Below are 23,445 nucleotides of genomic sequence, written 5' to 3'. Positions count from 1 at the left end.
TCAGTTCAGTCACTGAGTCGTGTCCGACTCTTTGCGACCCCATGAATCGCAGCACACCAGGCCTCCCTGTCCATCACCAACTCCCAGAGTTTACTCAAACTCATGTGCATCAAGTCAGTGATGCCATCCAGCCATCTCATCCTCTCTCGTCCTCCTCTCCTCCTGCCCCATTTAAACATTACTTACCAACTAATAAAGCAAGGTTTAATAATTAGATTCTCTTAGTCACTGAAATGCCAAAGTCAGATCTAATCATGATCTCCTGAATGCTTCCTTATAAACAGTTCTTAAATGTTTTCTTTAATCACCTTAAACAAATAAGTTCTTATTATAATTGCAGAACTTGTTAGCACATCTCCAATTAAATCTGTTGCAAAGCATTACTACTGTGGAAAAAAATGTATTTCTTCTTTATTTCTATGTTAAAAAAAAAAAACCTTTCCAAAGTTTTGGGCAATTTATCAGAAACAAATAAAATAGTGTTTCATATGAGTTCAGTTTTCAGAGTCTAGGTTTTATAACCAGTTAAATTTCTATCAGACACAGAACACATTTGTAACACTTAAGATGTTTAAACAAGAGATGTATATTTTATACTCAGTTTATTTTTAAAATCACTGTCTGCTACCTCAAACAGAATTTTGAGCCTTCACTTTTTCTGGGGGCCTTGATTCCTTGCAGATTGGTCTGTTTCCCTAACATGAAACAGAAGTGTACTGGCTTTGTTCCCTCACCTCAGCCGTTCATAATTCACTGTTCCCTCATTATAATACACTGACCTGGTTTGTTAGCCTTTTGGCAATTGATGTGTGTCTTATTATCAGTAATTTTCATTAGTAGGGGAATCTATGGGTCTCTTCTCCCAAAATCAAGTTACTCTCAATAGTTGTCATTATTTTCTGTGATTGCTCAAGTTGGAACAGTTAGGCCAATGGACAGAATCTTCTAACACTCACTCTGGAGAACTGAAAACATCCTCACTTTTTGAAAACAACCAGTTGTCTGAGACCATCTAGATTTCCCTTTGCTGAAAGGTGTATGTCCACAATTATACACAATCCTGTGTTACCTTTTAAGTGGGAGTTTCTGAGAGACTGTCTACTGGGCTTAGGGGTGAAAATGAGCATTGGTGAGCTGCTGCCAGCACGGAGCCCTAGAAAGACTGAGGTGGAAGCGTTCTTTCTTTCTGAAGCTATTAGATCATATTGTTCTTTTAACGTTAACATTACAAAATTTGTTTAAATTTTTCTTTTAATATAAAGCTTTAAAATGTGTTTTCTCTGCAACATGTCTGGTTAAAATGGAACTGTTCACAGACACTCTAATTGTATTACTCATTCTCTTTCAGCATAAGATTTTATCAACCTAAGATATGAGTTTTCTAGGGCTGCCATTACAGAGTACAGCCATCTCTCAGTTTACCAGCATCTGCAGGTTGTCAAGTCCCTAGAGTACTTATAATACTTAATCAATGTAAATGCTATGCAAATAGTTGCCTCCATGGCAAATTCAAGTTTTGCTTTATGGAATTTCCTGGAATTTAAAAAAAATGTTTGCAGATGTGGAACCTAGAAATATAGTGAGCGGCTAATATAGTGAGTGACTTAAGCAACAGAAATTCATTCTCTGAGTTCTAGAGGCTAGAATTCTAAGATTGGGGTGTTGGCAGGGCTGGTTCTTCCTGAGGGCTGTGAGGGAGAACCTGTTCTATGCTCCCCCCACCACTGTGGCTTCTGTTTGCTGGCAATCTTTGGTGTCATTGGCCTGCAGTTCCATCACCCCAATCTCTGTCTTTCCCTCCACATGGCGTTCTCCCAGTGTGTGTGTGTCTGTTTGTGTCCAAGTTTCCCCTTTTAGGAAGGATACCAGTCATATGGGATCAGGAGTCACCCTACTCCACTATGACCTCATCTTTTTGTTTGTTTGTTTCCAAAAAAATCTTTATTTACAAAAACAGACAACGAGCTAGATTTTGCACAAGGCTGTAGTTTTCCAACCACTGCTCTATCCTGTTCAATGTATTTGTCTATCTATGCATCAGTGCTAAATAGCTTGAATTATAGTTTTTAAGTAATGTTTCACATCTTCTGAGCCCAGCTCTGCTTCAACTCATTTTGCTTTTTCTCCAAAATGTCTTATTATTCTTGGTACATTGCAGTTCCATATAGATTTTTTTGTTTTTTGTTTTTTTAGTTGACTAAAGTCTACACTTTCCTAACTTTTTACCTAATGTGTTTTTTCTGTGCTAGTATTCTAAGATACCAGTTACAACCTCATCTTAACTAATTACCCCTGTACTGTCTCTGTTTCCAAGTAAGGTCATATTCTGAGGTGCTGGGGATTAGGACCTCAACATGTGAATATTAGGGGGACTCAGTTCAACCCAGAATACCTTCTAATACCTAGACTAGGGGAGCCAAAGAGTCTGTTTTCCTCACACAGTTTTTTGGTCCTTCTTTGTACCTGTATAGTATTCTGACTGGGTCCATTGGCCTCCATCCATCTCTTAACCCGCTGCCACCTTCCCCCAGCAGACTCTGTCCCCAGAGGAGTATTGCCACTTTAGTGATGGACCTGAATTGTCCCCACAGCATGGCTCTGTGTCAGCCCCAGACTAGGTCAGACTTTGATGAGTGCCCTTAATCCTTTGAGCCTCAGTCTCCTCATCTCAGCAATGGGATAATCACATTACCAGCCTCCCCCAGTTGTTATGAGGATTAAAAGAAACAGAGCATAGAGAGCTTCAGCTCAGTCTCTGGTGTGCTATGAGCTCTCAGAAAGCATTTGCTGTCAACATTCTTGTTAGCAGAGCCCTGGGCAGAGCATGCGTCCCAGCCCTGGGTCTCTCTGCAGTGAGAATCTGTCATTTCATCTCCAGAGGGCTCAGCATCCTCACCTGTCTAAATGTATTTGGAAAAGATTCTCTTTTAGTCCTCTCCAGGCTGTTAAAAAATGATGAAAGAAGACAGTTCAGGTGATATAGACTTTAGCACTTCTTGAAGTGGGCCATTCAGTCTCCAGAGAACTGCAAAACTGCAGAAGGCAGGAAGCTTTGATGGGATAGAGAATAAAGAACAATGAAGAGAAAAACATAATATCTGATTGGCCAGGGTCACTTTGCCCAGGGTGAGAAGAAAGAAGGAAGGAGGTATAGAGCCCAGAGTTAGTTTGACATTGGATGCCTGGCTGACTGGATAGACTGCATTTCTGTTAAGCAGAACATTTACAGGCACAGGAAGTTATCTAAGTTTCCATGGTGATGCAGAATCACAGACAGGAGTGGCTTCATCTTGGGATTGGCAAGCTATTTCAACAAATCCCTAATCAAACACTTTGGGAGGGGTGGGCGACACAGCTCATGGTCTGCCGGCTGTCGGCTCATGTAGGCTTCCCTCCTCTAGAGAACCTGGCTAACCAGGCCGACAGGGACCAGTATGAGCTGCTCTGCAGGGAAAACACTCGGATGCCTGTGGACGCATACAAGGGGTGCCATCTGGCCCGGGTCCCTTCCCATGCCGTCGTGGCCCGAAGTGTGGATGGCAAAGAAGACTTGATCTGGGAGCTTCTCAATCAGGCTCAGGTATCCCTGCCCCCTGTCTTCCCCTCCTGCATAGGGGTTCCTGCTTGGATTTGGGGTGCTTTCCCTCACTCTCTTCCAGCCACTGTGGAAGTCCTGGTGTTGGGCACAGTGTGAACCACACCATATGTCCTCTGCTTCACTGACCAGCACTTGGTCTGGATATGTGATGGGCAGCAGTGACCATAAAACTCCCTTCCTTGGCATCACCAACACCATGGGCCAAAGACTCTACAGAAGGCCACTGTTGCCCCATTTTATTCTTCGAGGTTGTATAGGGATCCTCAAGCTGCAATGTAGATGCCTCTCTTCCAGGAGCTGCTCCCCTCTCATCCCACTGGCCTGGACCCCTCAGCAGCAGGTTCTGACTGTGAGCGTTTAGTGTCCTGCACTGAAGGCCCTCCCTCCCAGAACGTCTGTCACCTATCCCATCTCTGTTAGTGTCCTGTGCTCAGCACTAGGCATTCAGAGATGAACTGGACACAGACCTGCCGTGGGATCACTCACACACAGCGAGCACGCTGTATACAAAGATCACCGCCATGGGGCACAGCCTTGCACGCATGAACTGTGTACTTTGAAGAGAGTGATTTGCAGGCTGTATCTGGAAAGGTTTCTGGGCCCCAAGAGTAAGCTGTGGACACTCCAAGGAGATGTGAGGTTTGCCAGAGAAGGCAATATGCAGAGCCATTGCAAAAGCAAAAAGGAGACATTGCAAAGAGCATGTGGGTAGGTGCTACTGTCAGCTACCATCAGGAGCAGCTTTGGGCCAGTCAGTGGGGTTACAAGCAAAGGGCTCTTGGTTTTCTGGGAGGGCCAGAAAGAGTAAGGGACTGCTAGAAGTCCTTCATGGCAGGCCTGGGGCATCAGGTGCACCTAAGGCTCATGACCCCCAGGCTAGATGGTCCTGGATCAACACCCACTCCAGGACGAAGCCCACAGGAGCCACTCAGGACAATCAGATGTCCAGCAACAAGGTCGCTGTCACTGGCTGCCCCACCCGTGGGAACACAGCATAGGAGATGGAAGCTTCCTGACCCATGGAGACCATTACCCTTTGTACGAACCTGGGGGACAGCCCCTGGCAGTTTCCCTGAGGCTGCACAAGGCAGACAAATTGGGATTTGAGTAAAGTGTTTGCTGAAGAAGACTTGAGAACCCTGTGAACCACAAGGACTTTGGAGGGTCTTGCCATGGTCGTCACTCTCAGGCATTCGTATTTCTCTCCCTTTCTATTCCCCTGAGCTGGGGATTTGCTTTTACTTTGCTTCTCTCTGCCAGCCTCCATCCTTTACTATTTCTTTTATCCCTTGAACAGGAACACTTTGGAAAAGACAAGTCAGCAGAATTCCAACTCTTCTACTCTCCTCATGGGAAAGACCTGCTATTTACAGATGCCACCGTTGGTTTTTTAAGAGTCCCACCTAAGATGGATGCCAAGCTTTACTTGGGATATGAGTATTTCTCGGTTATTCAGCATCTGGGGAGAGGTGTGTAAGGTCCTGGGAAGGCCTGGAGAGCTTGGGCATAGGGAAGGGCGGGGCCGTGGAGGCTTTCCTGGGGCCTGCAAGCCCCACGTCACCCAACCCACACTGGCCTGCGGGGTTCAAGGGAGGGTCAACTGCGCTGGGTTCTTGTGGGGATGTTCTGCTGAACTTGGGAAAATGTCTGAACCTGGGGCCACAAAAGGGTTTAAAAGACCTTCAGATTACAGGTAACTTAAGTAATGACGGGGGCTTCCCTCATAGCTCAGTTGGTAAAGAATCTGCCTGCAATGTAGGAGACCCTGGTTTGATTCCTGGATTGCGGAGATCCTCTGAAGAAGGGATAGGCTACCCACTCAAGTATTCTTGGGCTTCCCTTGTGGCTCAGCTGGTAAAGAATCCACCTGCGATGTGGGAGACCTGGGTTCAATCCCTGGGTTGGGGAGATCCCCTGGAGAAGGGAAAGCTACCCACTCCAGTATTCTGGCCTAGAGAATTCCATGGACTGTATAGTCCATGGGGGCGCAGAGAGTCAGACACGATTGAGTGACTTTCATATTTAAGTAAGGACAGTCCTGTCTCCTTTGTGTTAGCCAGGCTTGCCCCAGCGGGTCTATTTGACAAGGAATAGAGCCCATCCTAAACTGAAGTGGGAACACAGCCTCTGCCACCACCAGGATCAGAGCTAGAATTTCAGAGTTTGGGACTTCCGGGGTGGCACTAGTAAAGAATCTGCCTGTCAATGCAGGAGACGTGAGAGACTTGTGTTCGATCCCTGGGTTGGGAAGATCCCCTGGAGGAGGGCATGGCGACCCACTCCAGTGTTCTTGCCTGAAGAATCCCGTGGACAGAGGAGCCTGGCAGGCTACAGTCCATAGGGTCAGAGAGAGTTGGACACATCTGAAGCGACTGAGCACACACTGATCCAGCACACAGTGATCCAGCAAGCCCTGATCCAGCGCTCGCTTTCCTTTGGTTGTCCATGCTTCCTTCCTCCTTCCTTTCTTTGTTTTTTTTCAGTAGTTATGGCACATCTGCCAAAGCCCTTGTGATTGATGTGGACATACTTGGTGGCAGGAGCAGGTGTGTGTGGGGGTGGGGGGTGGAACAAGGAGGCTCACCCAGGACAAATGACACTAACTTCCAACTGAGGGCTGCTCCCTGGATGGGAGATCTCCGTCCTGTGAGAAAAAAACCCAGAAGGCCCTGAGTTGGGCTGGTGCTGGCAGAGGCTTCCCCTGGGGAGGTGATGTCTGAGTAGGGAGATCAGGAGGGGGCTTGCTCTGCCTTCACTGCTCTGTCTGGGAGCCAGGTTGGCCATTTCTCCTGGAGGTGATATGTGGGAATAGGTGGTGACATGGGCGTGAGACACGTCAACTCTGCCGCTGCCAGGAAGAGCCCGGTTGGGCAGCCACTTGGAATCCTTCCCCCATCTGGGGGCTTCTTTTGGATCCCTGGCTCTTCTCTAGCAGTCCCAGAGGCAGAAGATCCCCAGAGGGTGATGTGGTGCACAGTGGGCCATCACGAGCATGTCAAGTGTAACCAGTGGAGTGCGCTGAGCGGGGGCATCTTGAAGTGCACGATGGAGGAGAGCACCGAGGACTGCATTGCTGCCATCGCGGTAAGGAGGATCTGCTTCTGCAGCTGGGCTTGGACACTTGGACATGCAGCGCTGCTGTGCGTTTGGTGGTGGAGGCCCCTTCCCTGTGTCTTCCCATCAGCTGTGAGGCTGAGACACGCCTGTTACATGCTGCCTCCCCCAGCCCACTCTCTGAAGTCCCACCCCACTGGCCCCACCTCCCCCATATCTTCAGCTCAACTCTGGAGTCCAGGGAGCTCTGAGGGGTCCTGCCTAGGGTGCGGGGTGACATCCTGTGGCCAGAGCCCATGTGGATTGTGAAAGCAAATCAACCTTATTGGTTCTCTGGACAGGTTAAACTTTTTTTTTTCCTGTGATAAAATTACTACATGCTGGAAGAGAAATGAAAAATAATATCATTTACAACTTCACAACTCAAAACTCATTATAATTTTTGAGTGATGGTGTTATGTTGTTAATAGCTGTCCATTTCAGTTTTGGAGATTAGAAAAAAAATTATCAATAAAAGACGGAAAAATTGACAAACTTAGAAAACACTACAGTTTTTCTTCAAAAGATCATAATTGCGGTAAACCTCTCTGGGACTAACCCATAATATTAAGGTCTTGCAATTTATATAGTCTCCTGAATTTGTCTGTTATAAGGATCAAATGAATTTGAGTGCTTGTAACATTGCCTAGTGTGTAATAAGCAGTCAATAAATTTTAACAGTTATTATTTCAATTCTTGAGCACAATTGGCACACTTTCTTAGGTAATGAAATATTCGTTTAAAATGTTTTTAATGGCTGCATAATAGATCACCAAATATTTATGCCTCAATTTATTTAACCAATTTCTAACTGCCTATATTTGAATTATTTCTGAATCCTTGTCTATTATAGATAATATGTGATTTTTGGATATTATGGATTATTTGGATAATATGGATATTTTTGTTCTATGCCCATCAATATTTTTGAGTATCTCTTTAATATTAATGATGGTGAATATATCTGGAGTGAGTTACTGTGTGCCATGCATGTGTATGAGCTCTTAACTTGTATTAACTCCTTTAATCCTCATGATAAGCCCATGAAAGAGATTTTTTTCACTCATTTGATGGATAAAAAAATGTACATAGAAAGTATTTAGGGATGTGTCCTCTGGAACAGTCAGTCCCAGAGGCTGACACATTCCATCGTGGTTATGAGCAGAGGCTAAGAAAATTAAACCGTTTGAGTTTGAATCTTAGTTTAAATCTTATCCAGTCATCTATTGGATAAACTACTTGGCTTCTCTCTGCTTCAGTTAAAAAATGTATGAAAGGGGGAGAATTATAGTACCCTCCCTTACTGGGTTCTGTGAGGGAGTACATGAGGAAATAGTGTTTAGAAAAGGGCCCAGCACATAGTAAGGTAAGCTTTTGTTTTTGTAGTTACTACTGTTTTAAGATAGATTTCTAGAAGAGCAGTTGGCAGGGGAACCGCAAAGAGTGTTCCTGTGTCTGTATGTTTTTTTCTTCATGACCTTATCTATAAATATAAGTATGCATTTTTGACTTTGTTGTTGGAAAAGTTCATTGATTAAAATCATAAGTTAATTTTTAGTAAATTATCAGTTAGACTAGAGTGCTAATGGGATTATAGAAACAGAACTGAACTCTGCCATATGGAAGAAAACATCTCCCGTAGAAAGAGATTAAATACCCTAAGTCTGACCACGTGGATTGTTGAGTGAATGACAATGGTCACAAAGAAAATGTAGTGACAGCATGTCCCATACTAAGAATGGGGTCTCATGGAGGGCACAAAGATGTCTAAGGAGCATGATCTGGGTTGGGACCACGGGCGTGTCCCATTTTCTAAACCCTGTGTTTATGTGGCAGAAGCTTTGGGTCATATGCCATTTGGTTTACCACAAAGACACATAACGTGAAGCCAATAAGATGGAAACCTCTGAGGGTGAGACAGGATAACAACCTCAATGTTATGCTACTGTTTTATTTCTTAACTTCAGAAAGGAGAAGCTGACACCATGAGCTTGGATGGAGGCTTCATCTACACAGCGGGCAAGTGTGGTCTGGTGCCTGTCCTGGCAGAGAACTACTGTAAGTGGAGGGGAGGGTCCCTGTGTTTTCTTCCCTCTGGCCTATGGACATAGAAAGGTGAAGAATAATTTATTTCAGTGTTGAGATAGCAATAGCTGTTTTTGGAGCATAGGGTACTAGTAGATAACATCTATTTTCCCAGAGTCAGAACCAGCTAAGATATATGTGGAAATTGGAGAGAAATCAAAATAACACCTTTATTGCTGGAAGAGTGATATTGGAGACCATGGCACAGAACTGGCCACAGGGCTCGTTAAATTGCCCTTGAGTTAGTCGCCCACCAGTTCAGGTGGACAGTTCTACTGGCTGACTGGCTCCATGGCTTAGTACAGAAGAAAACACGTTCTGTCACAGATAAGGAAGTCAAAACCATCCTCTCCCCATTCTCTTCAATGAAGAAAGAGCCACAGGTGCCTAGATCCTTTTGCCAAGTTTACTAATCCAAATGCACTCACTCTAGCGGTTAGAACACTGAGGATTGGGGCTACAAGGTCATGGTCTTGGTGGGGATCCATCTACCAGGAAAAATAAAGCTGGTTCATTTATTAAACCCCAAAGCTGCTAGGCAGTGAGAAACCATACTTTATCCTTCAAAACAAGACAACTCTGTGAAGTAAATAGTGGTATTTCCATAATAACTGAGGCTTGGGGAGGTTGAATGAGGTGTCCAGGGTAGAATGCGGACTGCAACCAGTCTTTCTGAACCATGGACTGGACCCTTCCCTTTACAACCTAGCAAGACTGTAATGACTGCCTGCACATCCCAGAGCTCTGAAGGGAAGAATGTCAGGATGCCTAGAATCACATAGCAAAGTGAAAAACCTCTGTGAAGGTTTATATGGCTTCTGCTTCCCCCTCACCCCCTTCAATGAGCATTTCATTCTCTTTCTCTGTAGCTCCCCAAGTGTTGAGCTAATTCTGGGATGGAGGCTAATTTCAAATAGCAAAGGTCAGGGGAGAGGAGGTGAAATAGGATGGCAGGATCTCAGCTTGTTGATGGCCAATGACAAACTGCTTGGTCAGCGTTTCTCCTAATTTTGTTCTTGACTGTTGAGAGTGAGAAAATCATGACTTGAGTAATGTGAGAGTTTAATGACCTGTACCTCAATTGTTTTTAGTGTCTCAAGATGGCAAAGAGCAGCTTGGGTCTAAGTGTGTGAACACACCTATGAAAGGTGAGTCAGAATCAGTAACACTGGGGCTCAAAGGTAAAGGCCTATTGTGGGGGAGAGGGGGTAAGGAAAGCCTTACGAATAAACCAACATTACTAGACTTGTTAAAAAAAGAGAGAGAGAGATGACCCTGCCACAGTTCGCTGTGAAGGAGCAAATCTGTTGGGAGCTGTGTAATAATTTCTGTTTGTGGAGCATGTGGCAGTGGGCAGAGGGCTCCTGCTTGCACTGCTCCTGCTCAGCCATCCTCTAGAATGTGGGTGTCGCTGTGTGTGTCACATAGATGGGAAAGTGAGGCTCAGGGACTGTGTGACTTGCCCAGGGCCACGCAGCCAGCAAGTGGCTGCACCTGGGCTTGTTCAGAGGCACCATGATGGGAAACCCACTGCCCTTCCTGACCCACCACCGTGCTCCCCGTTACAGGCTGCTCCCCATCTCTGCAAGGGACAGGAGCCCATTCCTGACATTTCTGGGGCCCAGGGGAGGCCTCAGAGGAGGAAGAGGGGAGTCATAGATGCTGCTACTGAAGAAGAGGAGGAGGGAAAGGAAATTAACCCTTAGCTTTTAGTGGCTGGCTTTGAATAGCAGGGCAGTCAACCTCCTCTTCAGAATAGGAGGCCAGGTGACACGTTTTGCCATCTGTGTCATCTCATGGGCAGAAATGGTCTTTATCTGTTTCTGAGGTGCCCTGGGTAATCTAGGGCATTGACTAGAGCAGTGGTTGTGTATGTCGTGTGGTGTCTGGACCAGTAGCCCCATCATCACCTGAGAACTTATTAGAAATGAACCTTCTTGTGTCCAACCACAGGTCTGCTAAGCTCCAGGATGTGGCTGCTGCTGTCTATGGTTTAGCAAGCCCTCAGAATGATTCTGATATGCATTAAACTTTGAAAACTATTGTGATAAGGGATCTTGAGATGAAAACAAGTGCTCACTTGGGTTTGGAATTTCTTATGAGATAGGATAGCTAGGGGAGGTGTGGGGGCTTGAAGCATCACAGCACAAGTGTGGGGTCACAGAGGCCCTGCACCACCCATCTCCGCAGAGGCCTCAGGGGTGCAAAGTCGCTCACCCCACAGCTTCTCCCCTTTGAAGGGAGCAAAATCTGGGATATATTGTTCCTCTTTCCTCCCTGCTTTCCTGGCTAACAGTCTTCTCTGAATTGGGTCCGTATCCCCATCCCCCAGGGCCAGCATATAGTCATTCTGATTATAAAATACATGAAGTCCTAAAGAATTGTAATTGCTTCATGGGTGATTGAAATTTCCAAGAACTGCAATGATATACAAATGTGGGTCAGTGAGGATGCTTGGAAGACAGTCCAGGGTGACGGAGAAGGTTAGACTGGAGTAGAGATGGAGAGGATTTAATCCCGAAGCCACACACACGCGCGCGCACACACACACCCCAGATGACAATAGTTAATGGCATTTTGTTGAAATTGTTACAGCTCAAAGAAAGGTACTTTAACAGTGTTTGGCTGCTGGAATGGTGTCATAGAGCCCAGTCTGGTAGGCAGGAGAATCTGCTTCATCAAGAAAGTGGCTCTAGTACTACTGCTGCCACTAGCTACAAGGCCAGAAACCCATCCATATAACCTCCCCTTCCCATTCCTAATGTACAGTATGATCATATTAGCACATTTCATCCCCTTCAATAGGTATTAGTACCTAAATGGGTATTACTATTATCATTTCATTTACGAGAGATCTAGGATCCTAGATACTGGGTGACTTGTCTGAGGAAGTTTAGTAACTGGTGAGGGAGGTCTTCCACTGCCATGTTGACTTCCAACTTTTCTAGGCTTGAATATATAGACATCTGAACCACAACAGCAAGAAAAGGTGTGTGTATGTGTGTTGGGAGGGGGTGGGAGTGGTGGTGATGAACCACATTACCCATGATTTCAGTCTCTAAATTCAGCCTTGCAGTTTAGGTCTTACTTAACAAGCCCAATTCTGTTACACAATACTGTGGTAGACTACATCAAATATCAGTGGTGTTCCTATTAAATCAGGAACAAGACAAGAATGTTCACACTCATCAAATATATTTGGCATTATTTTGTGAATGAATTCAGTAAGAGAAGAAAAAGAGTGTTTTTATAAAAAATTGAGGAAAGGAGATTAAATTGTCATCATTAGAAAATGGTATTACTATAAACCTAGAAAATCAGAGACTTAACTTTAAAATGGAAGTCATTAAAGCACTTTCTTTTGGACTTCTACTCAACAGAAATACTCAAACAGGTGGCTTCACACAGTTCTCCCTCCCTGAGAGACTGACAGGTGAAGGTTAGCTGCAGTGGCTCTGGAGTAAATTTTAGGGAGGACCTGGGAGGTACTGAAATTGCATCTTGGTATCTGTTGCAAGGTTATTACGTTGTGGCAGTGGTCAAGAAGTCAGATGCCGACCTAACCTGGAACTCTCTGCGAGGCAAGAAGTCCTGCCACACTGCAGTTGGCACTTCTGCTGGCTGGAACATCCCCATGGGTTTCATATACAATCAAACTGGGTCATGTAAATTTGGTAAGTGTGTTCTGAGTTGCGGTGTGCCTATGGGCCTGTGCCTATGTAGGGGAGAAATTCAGTTCAACGAATGGCATAAGTGGGTGGTGGACAGGGGCTAGATAGACATGTGCACTTGCTTCACATCTCTTTAGCAGGACCCCCCTTTCTCCTCCCCTCTTGCTTCCGCGTAAGTGGTTTGGCTCAAAGAGCAGATCTCAGGGAAATACATTACTCTTTATGTCTTTCGTCTGGCTCATGGAAGAGGCCTGTTGGCAAAACAAGAGTGGAGTGTAGAGTGGGTGTAGGTGTGCATGCGTAATGTGTGTGTTAGTGTGCATGTGTTGTTTTCCCATTTAAACTTGCCCTCCGTTTTAAGTGTAAAACAGGTTTATTTGGGGAGATACACACATACACAGAATGTGGACGATCTCAGAAGACGAGAGACCTGAACTTACTTTCTTAATTGAACACGTTACACCAGTACGGTTCAGCTTCACCCTTTGAGTGCTTTAGCTTTCACTTTCACCCTTCACCTCTCTTACATTTCTATATTAGTCATTTCAGCAAGACTCTGGCCAATACCTAAAAGGCTCCTGCTCCTCCAGGAGCTTTCCCCAGTCATATGACAAGCCCCAACCCTGCAGGAACCACATCACCCACTCTCTTGGTGCTCTGCACCTGAGCAGCTGAACACAGATGGAGAATGTCACAGGGCATAGCAACTCATTCCATGCAGATGTTCCAGCCGCTGGCCTCAGCATCACCCATACCGCCTACCCCCCCCCCCCCGTAGGCTCACAAGCACCCCTACTGTTCCTCTGCTCCACTCCCCACACTTCCCAGTAATTACCCTAATGTCCTAGTTGTCCATACACCTCCATCCCACTTTCACCTGTCTACCAGCCTTTCTGAGCAGATGATCTTTTCTGCTTCTGCAAGAGACACTTGAAGCCATCAGGACAGTTCCCATCAATACCCCACCAACAAAGCCCAGGGCTCCTGCTGGCTGCATCTGCTCAGCCAGTCCTCCTACTCACTTGGCTGTTGGTCCCTGCCTTGACCCCCTCCCCAGAGCTGCACCCTCAGTTTCCATTTCTTCCTCTGGTATATGCAACAATTTCTCTCAACCTGTAAATGCACCCAGTATCAACCTGTAAATGCACCCAACATCTTTCATCTTTAAAAATCCTCCGTCTCCCTACTGTCCCCTCTAGCTCCTAAACTTCTCCTTCTGCCTTTATGGCTAGACCTCTTAAAATCATGGTCTGAGCCATTCACCCCTGCACTCCCTGCTGTGGGTGACTCCCCTGCCTCATTCCACAGGGAGAACTCTGGTCAAGGCTACCAGGACCTCCGTGTTGCTCAGTTGGAAGGATGGGCTCCAGTCTGTTCCTTCATGACCTTCCCTTTGAATCATCTTAAACCACAGTCTCCTGGCTTTTGTGAAAACATACTAGCTTCTTTTTTCTCTTACCCCTACAAAGTCCCTCTTTCCCAACCTGGTTAATAAATGTTTGAGTTGCTTAAAGCAACTTTTTCCCCCACTTTAAACTCAACCTCCAAGCACTCACATCTATGCCTACAGCCTAGATGACCATCTAAACCAATATTATATGTGCAAAGCTAGGTTCAGAGCAAGCACTAGATCAATGTTTGCTGCTGTCACTGTTATTATGTCAATATGCTGACAATGTCAGGTTTTGCCCCTAGCGCGGATTTCTCTTTGATCTCCAAACCTGCATATATTGAACTGCTTGTTTGACATTATCTAATCTTGTATTTCAAAAGTGCATTAAACATAACCTGTACAAAATAGAATGCATTCTCTCTACCAAGCCTGGTCCTGCCCCAGAGCCACCCAGCTTGCTGGAGGCTCCCAGTCTATGCACTGGCTCCAGCTGGAAACCAACCTGCCATCATCTCCACATACCCGTCCAGCATGAGATTTCAGCTGTCCTCCCTCCACCTAGCTCCTCCCTCTGCTTCATGAGACTCAAAGCTGCCCTCATGTCCCCCGGACTCCAGCAGTAGCCTGCTGCCTACACCCCACATCTGTCTTGACTCACCCTGCTAGACACTTGGCCCAACATTATCTAGCTTGTCAGAGACTCCCCATTTCTTTACAAATAAAAAACAAAATGTACACAAAGATGTAGACCATCACACGTGGTCTGGACCCTGACCCTTCCCACTCACTGGATCACTGAGTGGTTCAGGCCCAGGGGGCCTCCATTAAGCTCTCTGTGCTGTTCGCCCCCCTCCCCAACCCTTGTCTTAGCCTTTGAAGATGCTGCTTTCTGTCTGGAAAGCACGTCCTTTGCCCTTCACTAGGGTAACTCCTATTCATTCTTCAACTCTCCACTTGAGACCTCTCCCTGACTCCTAGGTCTGTACCAGGCTCCTTTATTTGTAGCTGTGGAGCCATATTCTTTTTCCCAGAGCATGATGGGGAAATACAATTATGGGGAGATGCTAATTCATGGTGTAGTTACGTGAGTTGTGACTGTCACCCCATGAACTTGGGCTCCAAGAGGGCAGGACTTCTGTGGTTTCCTCATAGTGGTACCCTGGGGCTCAGCACAGGGCTGGGCAGTTGGGCCTCTTGGGCTCCTTCCTGTCCTTTGAGTCATAATTGCAGACCTTGTAAAGGTGCACAAGGGCAGTAGAGATTGGAAAGCGTGCAGGACAGGGTCAACCAACCAAAACTTGCAATTTCGTCCACTCTCCTAGAGTTAAATCCGTGTCCATCCCTCCCCCTGCTGCCCTATGCCAGGGCTTCAGTGAGCTCACAGACCCTTCTCCCAGCTTCAGTCAGGTCCCCTTTACTTTGCTCCAGCTGCAACCTTTTTTCTCTTTCTATTCCATAGGTTCTTATTTCTAATCAGATGGTACTAAACACTTGAATGTGTCTTTATGTCACTCAGGCAATTTTAGGGACAACATCTGAGGCTTTCTTGCCAACACAGGCAGGGAAAGCTAACCTCTGGTGTCCTCCTATGCAGATGAATTCTTCAGTGAAAGCTGTGCCCCTGGGTCTGATCCGGAGTCCAGCCTCTGTGCTCTGTGCAGAGGCAGCTTCAAGCCAGCCCACATGTGTGCTCCCAACAGCCACGAGCAGTACTACGGCTCCAGGGGGGCGCTCAGGGAAGTAGCATCTGCCCACTGCCTTTTGCTTTGGCCCCAGCCCATTGACTCTCTTGTCCTTTCTCCTTTCTCAGCACCCCACCATCTAAGTGCTGCATTTAGGAGGAGCCAGGACTAGAGAACAGGAACTGCAGACTCCCAGGGGCCCTGAGGACTCAGGTCCGGCCCCTTCCTGGAGCACTCCTGGGCAGAGCTGGTGGACTCAGGGCACCTGGGGAGGGGCAAGAATGATAAGCACAGGTCATAGCCCTGCTTCTGCTTTCAATCCTTCCTTCTATATGACTGTGGACAAGTCACAGGATCTTCCAGAGCCCAGTTTGAGATCAAAAGAAGGACACTGAGTATGTGCATTTTGCACCTGTTTGATGAGTACATTTAAAAACACATATTCCTGGGCTCCTCCATTCATTCAATAAATATTTATTGAGCACGTAGTATGTGCAGGCGCTATTCTAGGTAGGTAGGTTAGAGCAGCAGCAAGACATATGGCCCCTGCGTCTCATGGGGGGAGTAAGACAACATATAAAGGACGATCACTTCCTGACTGTGGTAAGTGCTATACGGTGTGTGTATGGGGGCGTGGGACCGAGGGGCGTGATATGGCAGTGACTCAGGGATAATCTTAGAAAAAGGGGTCAGGAAAGGCCTCAGCATCATGGAGGGGCTGTTAAAAATTGAGGGTTAAATATTGAAAGGGAATCAGGAGAAAATCTGGAGAAGAATAATCACAGAAGAAGGAACAGCAAGGACAAAGGCAAGGCTAGACAAATCATGCTGTGTTTGAGGCCAGAGAAGGCCCCAGAGTAGAGGTGGGTCCAGGTGAGGGGAGGCTGGGGTTGCAGCCGTTGGTGTGTATTAACCGTGTCTGCTCTCTTTCTCTGAGACCCCATATCATCCATCATATTATGTTAGCTCTACCTGCAAAGGGTAACGAGAACTGACCTCATCACCCATCTCTGCTGATACCACCTTGATCTAAACCACCATTGTCTCTCCCCAGATTATAACCCCTAACAGAAATCCATGCATCTGTCCTATCCCCCTCCCCCACCACAGTCTAGCTTCAACACAGCAGTGAGGGTGATTGTCAGCCCAGTTCAGGGGAAATCTTCCTGCTCACACAGCTCATGCCCTAAAGTTGTGTTGTAAAGTCCTAGCTGCCTCCAGTGTGACCAGGTGGATTGAAGGGGATGGGGAGGCCTAATCAGAGCTCAAAAAATATTAACACTTGGTAGACCAAATAAGAGCCAAGAATTAAAAAACAATGTTACACAAAGGGAATTTTGTGTTCTTAGATATAAAAATCACATTACAGTGCTACTTAATAATGTGATCAATACAGGCTGGTTTATGTGATGACTGACAAATCAGTGGAAGAAAAAAGACTTCTAAGACAGATACATAGACATATTATGTTTAGTCTAAAACAAAGATGACAAGTAAGATCATTGGAGAAAGGATGGACTTGGGACATCAAATAAAACATGTACAAGGAACTGGATCTGGTGACCCAGGTGGGAGCAGATTCAATAGTGAGTCAGTCCCCTAAGATGACGGGCAAGGGTCAGGGACTCATGTGCAGGAATGCTGATGGTAAGTGCTATGATGCTCTTAGGTGTTTGCATGACTTTAGAGGAGAGGCCCATTGCTAAGGGCAGTGTAGGGTCAAGGCAAGGCTTAGTGTTTGTTTATTTTTTAAAAGAAGCATAAGTGCTGATGGAAAGAGCCCAGTGAAGAGGGTTATAGAGGGGAAAGAGGATGACTGCCGTGGAAAGTGCCTGAGTGTGGGTCGAGGTGGGGTGCAGAGCCCCTGGGGAGGAGACTTTAGCTGGAGGGAGGCCTTCCCTCCTCCTTTGTCCCTGGAGGGCAGGAGAGTGCTTGAGTCTTGGGCTGCCAGATTCGACAGGAGGATGCTGAAAGGAAGCCTGCATGATGATCTCTCTATTTCTTCTGCAAAGCCCGAGTACATGACAGAGTGTAGGTGTTGTGGAGGGGTGTGTGGAGAGACAGAGGTTTACGGGAAGTGGGAGAACATTTTGGGGTCCCTGCTCTGTAGAGTGGCTTACCTGGTGGGTCAGACAGTAAAGAATCTGCCTGCAATGCGGGAAACTTGGGTTTGATCCCTGGGTTGGGAAGATCCCCTGGAGGAGGGCTCCAGTATACTGGAGAATACACCCTAGTATTCTTGCCTGGAGGATCCCCATGGACAGAGGAGCCTGGTGGGCTGCAGTCCATGGGGTCAAAAAGAGTCATGGGGATACTGTCTCAGGCAGTGTTCTCTCATACTCACTTGAGCACACTCCCACAGGGCTTATTCAAACCCAGAGGGCTGAACCCCATTCCAGAGTTCCTGAGCTGGTGGGTCCAGGGCCCAAGAATGTGCATTTATAACTCGTTCGCAGGTTGCTGATGCTGTAGTCCAGCCCACCCTTGGAGAGTCACAGGTCTAGAGCAGAGAAGGGATGCCAGAATGCCCGCGTGAAGTTAAGGATCGGGGAGCTCTCGTCTACCTCACTGCTGAGGTGCAGACACACCTGAGACAGACGATTGGGCTCATTCAGGACTGGGATTATTGGGGGGAGGTTGTTAAGACAAAGAAATATGACAAGATTGCGTAGGAAAATTGATGGGAGTAACTGATTCTAGTGAAGGATAGAGGGGCCTGATGATGGGACAGAGAAAACTGGAGAGGTGTTCCTAAAAATTAATATCAATTTCTAACTGACTGAATGTCACAAAACTGATTTTTTTGTATGCTCAACGTTTCTCCCAAAGCATGCACCTTACACACTGAGAAACATTTTTCTAGAGATTAAGCATGAAAAATATCTCATGATACATGCACATTAACTTTTGTTAAGGCTGCGCAGACACATAAGGTGTGACAAGACTCCTTCAGAATCACATCTTCCATGCTGATTTTAATGTCTGATGTGAGTTTTGATCCAGCCAGAGAATCATCTTTGGATAGCCCTGTTAATAGAACACAAGCATCTCCCGTGGAGAAGCCAATCACTGTTTAAGGAAGCAAGCAATGTGTATCTATAGTGGAATCTAAATAAGCAGATCTCTTTTTCTATGACATTTCTTCTGAAGTTGCCAGGGACAGCAGACATTACAGCAGTGTGTGTGGAGTAAGCGGGCCATGTTAGATGTGCCCAGTTGCCTGGGCGAGGGGGGTGGGCTCCCAGGGATTCCGTCTTGGAGCTGCTCTCTCCCACCTCTGTGGGTCCCCTTTGCTGACCTGACCTTCTCTGTGCAGGTGTCTGGTTGAGAAGGGACATGTGGCCTTTGTGAAGCACCCCACAGTCCTGCAGAATACTGACGGTATGCACCTGCACTGTCCTTTCCTCCCTCAGGAAAACTCAGAGTCCTTCCTGGGAAATCGCTCCCAGGCAGTCACGTTGGTCCTAACATTCTTTATTTAGGGAATGAAAAAATTCTTCATGTCTGTTCAGACTGGACAGGGTTGGGTATCACATTGACCTTGAACCCAACCAACAAACACACAAAGGCCACAGTCCATAGAAGCACGCCTGGCTATCTTGATTTTTAGGCGTTCTTTGTATTTTCTGGACACAAGTTTTTGTCAGCTGTATGTAATGCACATAGCTTGTCCCTCTTTGAAAATACTTGCCTTTCACTTTTCTTTTGGCCATGCTGCGAGGCTTGTGGGATCTTAGTTCCCCACCAGGAGTTGAACCTGGGCCCAGCAGTGGAAGCCTGGAGTCCTAACCACTGAACCACCAGGGAATTCCTGCTTTCTTAATAATGTCTTTGGATTAACATTCTTCATTTTAATATAGTTTAATCAGTCAATCTCCTCTTTTTTGACTAGCACTTTTCAGGCCTGTTGAGGAAATATTTGCCTTTAACAGGACTGACAACTGAATTTATGAGTTTATGAATGTTTCTCTTCTGTTTTATGGTAAAGGCTTTATTGTTTTGTTTGTGCCTTTGTGGTTCTCCCAGGCACTGGTGGTCAGTCACACCCCCCAGTGAGAGTGCCTTGACTGAAGTGATTAGCTATGACCTCTCCACCTCCTCTCTCTCCAGGAAAGAACCCTGAAGCCTGGGCGAAGAATCTAAAGCACGAGGACTTCCAGCTGCTGTGCCTCGATGGCTCTAGGAAGCCTGTGACTGAGGCTCAGACCTGCCACCTGGCCATAGTCCCAAGTCATGCTGTGGTCTCAAGGAAAGATAAGGCAGATTTTGTTCGCAGAATGCTCTTCAATCAACAGGTGTGGGAATTCAGTCCTCATCCCCCACATGAATGCTCAGCTCACTTGCAGAGCTGCACAGACACGCCCCAGCCCAGTTGCACACTCTTTCTCCCTGGGCAATGGAGCCTGCCTCTGATGAAAGTGGGAGGCTGGTGGCTGTGCTCACTTCTTGCTCTGGGGCTGTCTAGGGTATCCCAGTGGAAGAGTCCAGACATATGGGCATCTCAAGTGTCTCCCTGAGACTGAGCAGAGTCATGGTACCTCCTGGGCTTGTTCTGTCCTGGAAATAAGGGAGTCAGCCCAGGTGCCCTTCCCACCAGGCAGGGCTACATGTGGGAAAGGTGGAACAGAGGTTACTGTGCCTGACCAAAGGAGGATCTCACCGTGTTTCTTGAAACTGGGCAGGCTGAGCACTGTTTTGGGCTTCATGAAAGTCGAAGTGCCAACATTCAGATAAGTTATGACCTCTATAGGCAGCCAAAAAGGGCTGACCCTAGGGAATAGTGGCTGCCTGAATCAGAAGATCTTAAGGAACCCAAAGCCCCGTCTGCCTTTTGCCCTAGCGCACCCTATCCCTGGAGGAGCCCCAAATGAGTAATCTATATCTTAGCATAGGCTGTTGACACATCCTGCTTAAAGGGTGATGACCCAGAGGCAGCGGGCAACACAAGAGGCTCTTGGACTTGGGCTTTTGAAGGGATGGTTCCATCCACGGTGAGCTGCCACCTCTGCTAAAATGGAAGTGGACAAAGGAAGTGGTGGTGGGAGGGGCAGGAAGCAATGGAAATGATCAGGGTGTGGGTCAGGTTCAGAGAACAGAAGATGCAAGGTAGGAAGGGATCTGGTCACAGGAAAACATGTAAAGATGACTCAGAGAGTAGAAAACATCCACCAGTTGTTGGTGGGATAGTAATAGAGCAGTGAACTTGGGGCTCTTTCTATTTAACAGTTGCTTTACATACATTGGGCTTCCCTGTATTCTTTATCAGATAGTAAAGAATCTGGTTGCAATGCAGGGGATGCAGGTTCGATCCCTGGGTCAGGAAGGTCCCCTGGAGAAGGGAATGGCTACCCACTCCTGTGTTTTTGCGTGGAGAATTCCATGGACAGAGGAGTCCATGAGGTTGCAAAGAGTTGGACATGAGTGAGTGACTAACACTCTCACTTTTTGCGTATATCATCTCAGTATCTAATGTAATTACCTCCATTTACAAAAGAGTAAATTGAAGTTCAGGTGTTTCCACCTTGGTGCAGTGGGAAACAATCTGTGGTGCAAGAGGTGAAGTTTTGATCCCTGGGTTGGGAAGATCCCCTGGAGAAGGAAATGGCAACCCACTCTACTATTCTTGCCTGGAAAATTTCATGGACAGAGGAGTCTGGTGAGCTATAGTCCCTGGGGTCCCAAAGAGTCAGACACGACTGAGCATGCACACATACAAAATGAAGTTCACTGAGCTCAGTCAAGAATTTTCTTAAGTCACACGATAGGAAAAGCTAGGGCCTGGCTTTGAACCCAGAGAACTTTTTGCCATTTTGCTCCGGTGCCTCCTAAGCTGTTGCTGTGTCCCAGGGTCGCCAGGCACTGGAGCTGAGCAGTCCAGCAGACTTGGGGCTTCTGATGCAGAACACGTGGCCTGGGCTGCTGGTCACTCGCTTTCTGTCTGTCTGTCTGACCCAGGAGCTCTTCGGAAGAAATGGGTTTGAATACATGATGTTCCAGATGTTTAAATCCCCAGCCAAGGACCTGCTCTTCAGTGATGACACAGAATGTCTGGCTAACCTTCAGGACAGAACAACTTACCAAAAATACTTAGGGCCAGAGTATCTTCAGGCTATTGCTAATGTGAGGCATTGCTTACACTCAGGTGAGTAGAATAAACACCAAGGAGTAGTAACATGTGCGTCAAGGCAAACATGTTTGTCTTAAGGATGACCTTGTGCCAAGACTGAGCCGGTACCAATAGGAGCATAAAGATTCAGAGGGCTTGCTCCTGGCCCCACAGGAGGATTCAGGCTTACCAGGGAAGCAACTCAATTAGGCAACAGTATAAGATACTACCTGAAAAGGCCAAATTGTGTGAAGGAGACGGAGGGTACAGTAGAACTAGAGGTCTTTTGCAAATTGAACTTGTTTACATGTCCTTTTCCATTTTCTTTGGCTACTAGAATGAAAATGTGTGTTAGCATTTCCCTGTAGGGAGAAGGTTGGAAATGACACATATATACCACTCACAGAGGACCAATTCACAAAGATTTTAAGTAAAACATATAGATAATACTTTATACAATTTAATAGAAACAAAGTATTAGCACTAAGTAGGCCATTTCTACATATATACATATATAGAAATAGCACTAAGTATATCATTTCTATTTTTGTGTATTATAGAAATGGCACAGCTGCCTCAAAAAGAAATAAGTTGGAGAAATAAAATTAGACCTGGAATAATAAAATTATTGGGAGTGTGCCTGAATTTTTGAAAAATTATATCATGTATTAAAGATGAGCAGGAGAGGAAAATGTAGATGTGTAAGAATAGCACTGACGTCAGTTAGAGCGATGAGAGAGAAATTAAAAAAAAATCTTTATTATCTACCATTTACTTTTAGAAAATAGGAAAAGGATTGTGTTTAATAAGCACAGGCAATACCTGATGATCTTCCTCTTATGTTACCTCTCACAGAACTTCTGGATGCCTGCACATTCCATGGAAATTAAAAACTGATCAAAGTGGGCAAACACAGAGATGTTCAGAGCCTGAAAATACAGTGGGGTTACATCCTCACTTGTCTGCCTGGTGGGTCTGTGTTAACATCACTTATCTTTATAATTATATACTGTAACTGATGCAAAAGTTGGAATGAATAAAAATTGTTGTGTCTTCTCAGAAAACTTCATGAAATGTTCTCAGATTTTTGGGGGGAGGGCAAGAGAACAATTTCTTTATACTACAATTGTGCTTGTGAATTTAGTATCTATTAAATTATATGTATTTTGAAGATCTCTACAAGACTAACTCAACTTCCCTGTCTATTCTTTGATTATTTTACCCAAGAGTCAACTCACTTAAATTGAATTTAAGCAATAAATCTGTCTGAAGGGAGTCTGAGTGGTGATCATAAGTGTGCAAAGAAAGCGTCAGTATGCACAGTATCAAGGACTTACATAATGAAAATAAAGACGAAAGAATGAGTTTGTGCATTTTAAAAGTATATTCATGTATTTAAAATTCACAATTTCAGGTAGAATTAAACTCCTGATCAGATTAATTGAAAAATATCAAAATTACTGTAAAAATCTAATCCTACTATCCTTCCTCAGTCAATTTCCTGGAAGTATGATTTATATTTACTTAAGTGAGTTTCTTATCAGAGATTTTCCCATTTCTGTTATTACCATGATTCCAGCCTATGGTGGAATAAACACTCTATGGGAACCCAAGTTATATACTATGGAGTACAGTTTGGTGTTTGGACCTCTGCCTCTGCCTGTGAAAGAGTAACCAGTACAGAATTTGCTCCTCTTCCATAAACAACTAAAAAACTGGGGGGAAATAGGTTGCACAAATGTTTTTAAACACTGGGCGATAATAGTGCAGGACTATATGATCCTTGAAAGAGGGCAAAGAAAAGTGATGAGCACAGT

At 45.7% G+C, this 23,445-nt stretch overlaps 1 protein-coding gene across 1 annotated transcript in view; it reads left to right on the top strand.

The window, feature by feature from the left end:
• Positions 1–23,097, top strand: part of LOC136173320 (inhibitor of carbonic anhydrase-like) — a 40,936-nt gene extending 17,839 nt beyond the window's left edge. The window contains exons 7-17 of the mRNA XM_065942847.1: positions 3,402–3,580; positions 4,896–5,067; positions 6,531–6,682; positions 8,659–8,749; positions 9,868–9,924; positions 12,295–12,450; positions 15,435–15,573; positions 18,836–18,903; positions 19,633–19,817; positions 21,478–21,664; positions 22,484–23,097. Coding sequence (XP_065798919.1) covers positions 3,402–3,580; positions 4,896–5,067; positions 6,531–6,682; positions 8,659–8,749; positions 9,868–9,924; positions 12,295–12,450; positions 15,435–15,573; positions 18,836–18,903; positions 19,633–19,817; positions 21,478–21,664; positions 22,484–22,518 — 1,421 coding nt within the window. The 3' untranslated portion in view covers positions 22,519–23,097. The remainder of the gene's footprint in view (positions 1–3,401; positions 3,581–4,895; positions 5,068–6,530; positions 6,683–8,658; positions 8,750–9,867; positions 9,925–12,294; positions 12,451–15,434; positions 15,574–18,835; positions 18,904–19,632; positions 19,818–21,477; positions 21,665–22,483) is intronic.
• Positions 23,098–23,445: the final 348 nt, after the last annotated feature.

The sequence above is a fragment of the Muntiacus reevesi genome, chromosome 8, assembly GCF_963930625.1.
Source record: "Muntiacus reevesi chromosome 8, mMunRee1.1, whole genome shotgun sequence".
NCBI classification, from domain to species: Eukaryota; Metazoa; Chordata; class Mammalia; order Artiodactyla; family Cervidae; genus Muntiacus; species Muntiacus reevesi.
This window is presented reverse-complemented; position numbering and strand designations above follow the sequence as displayed.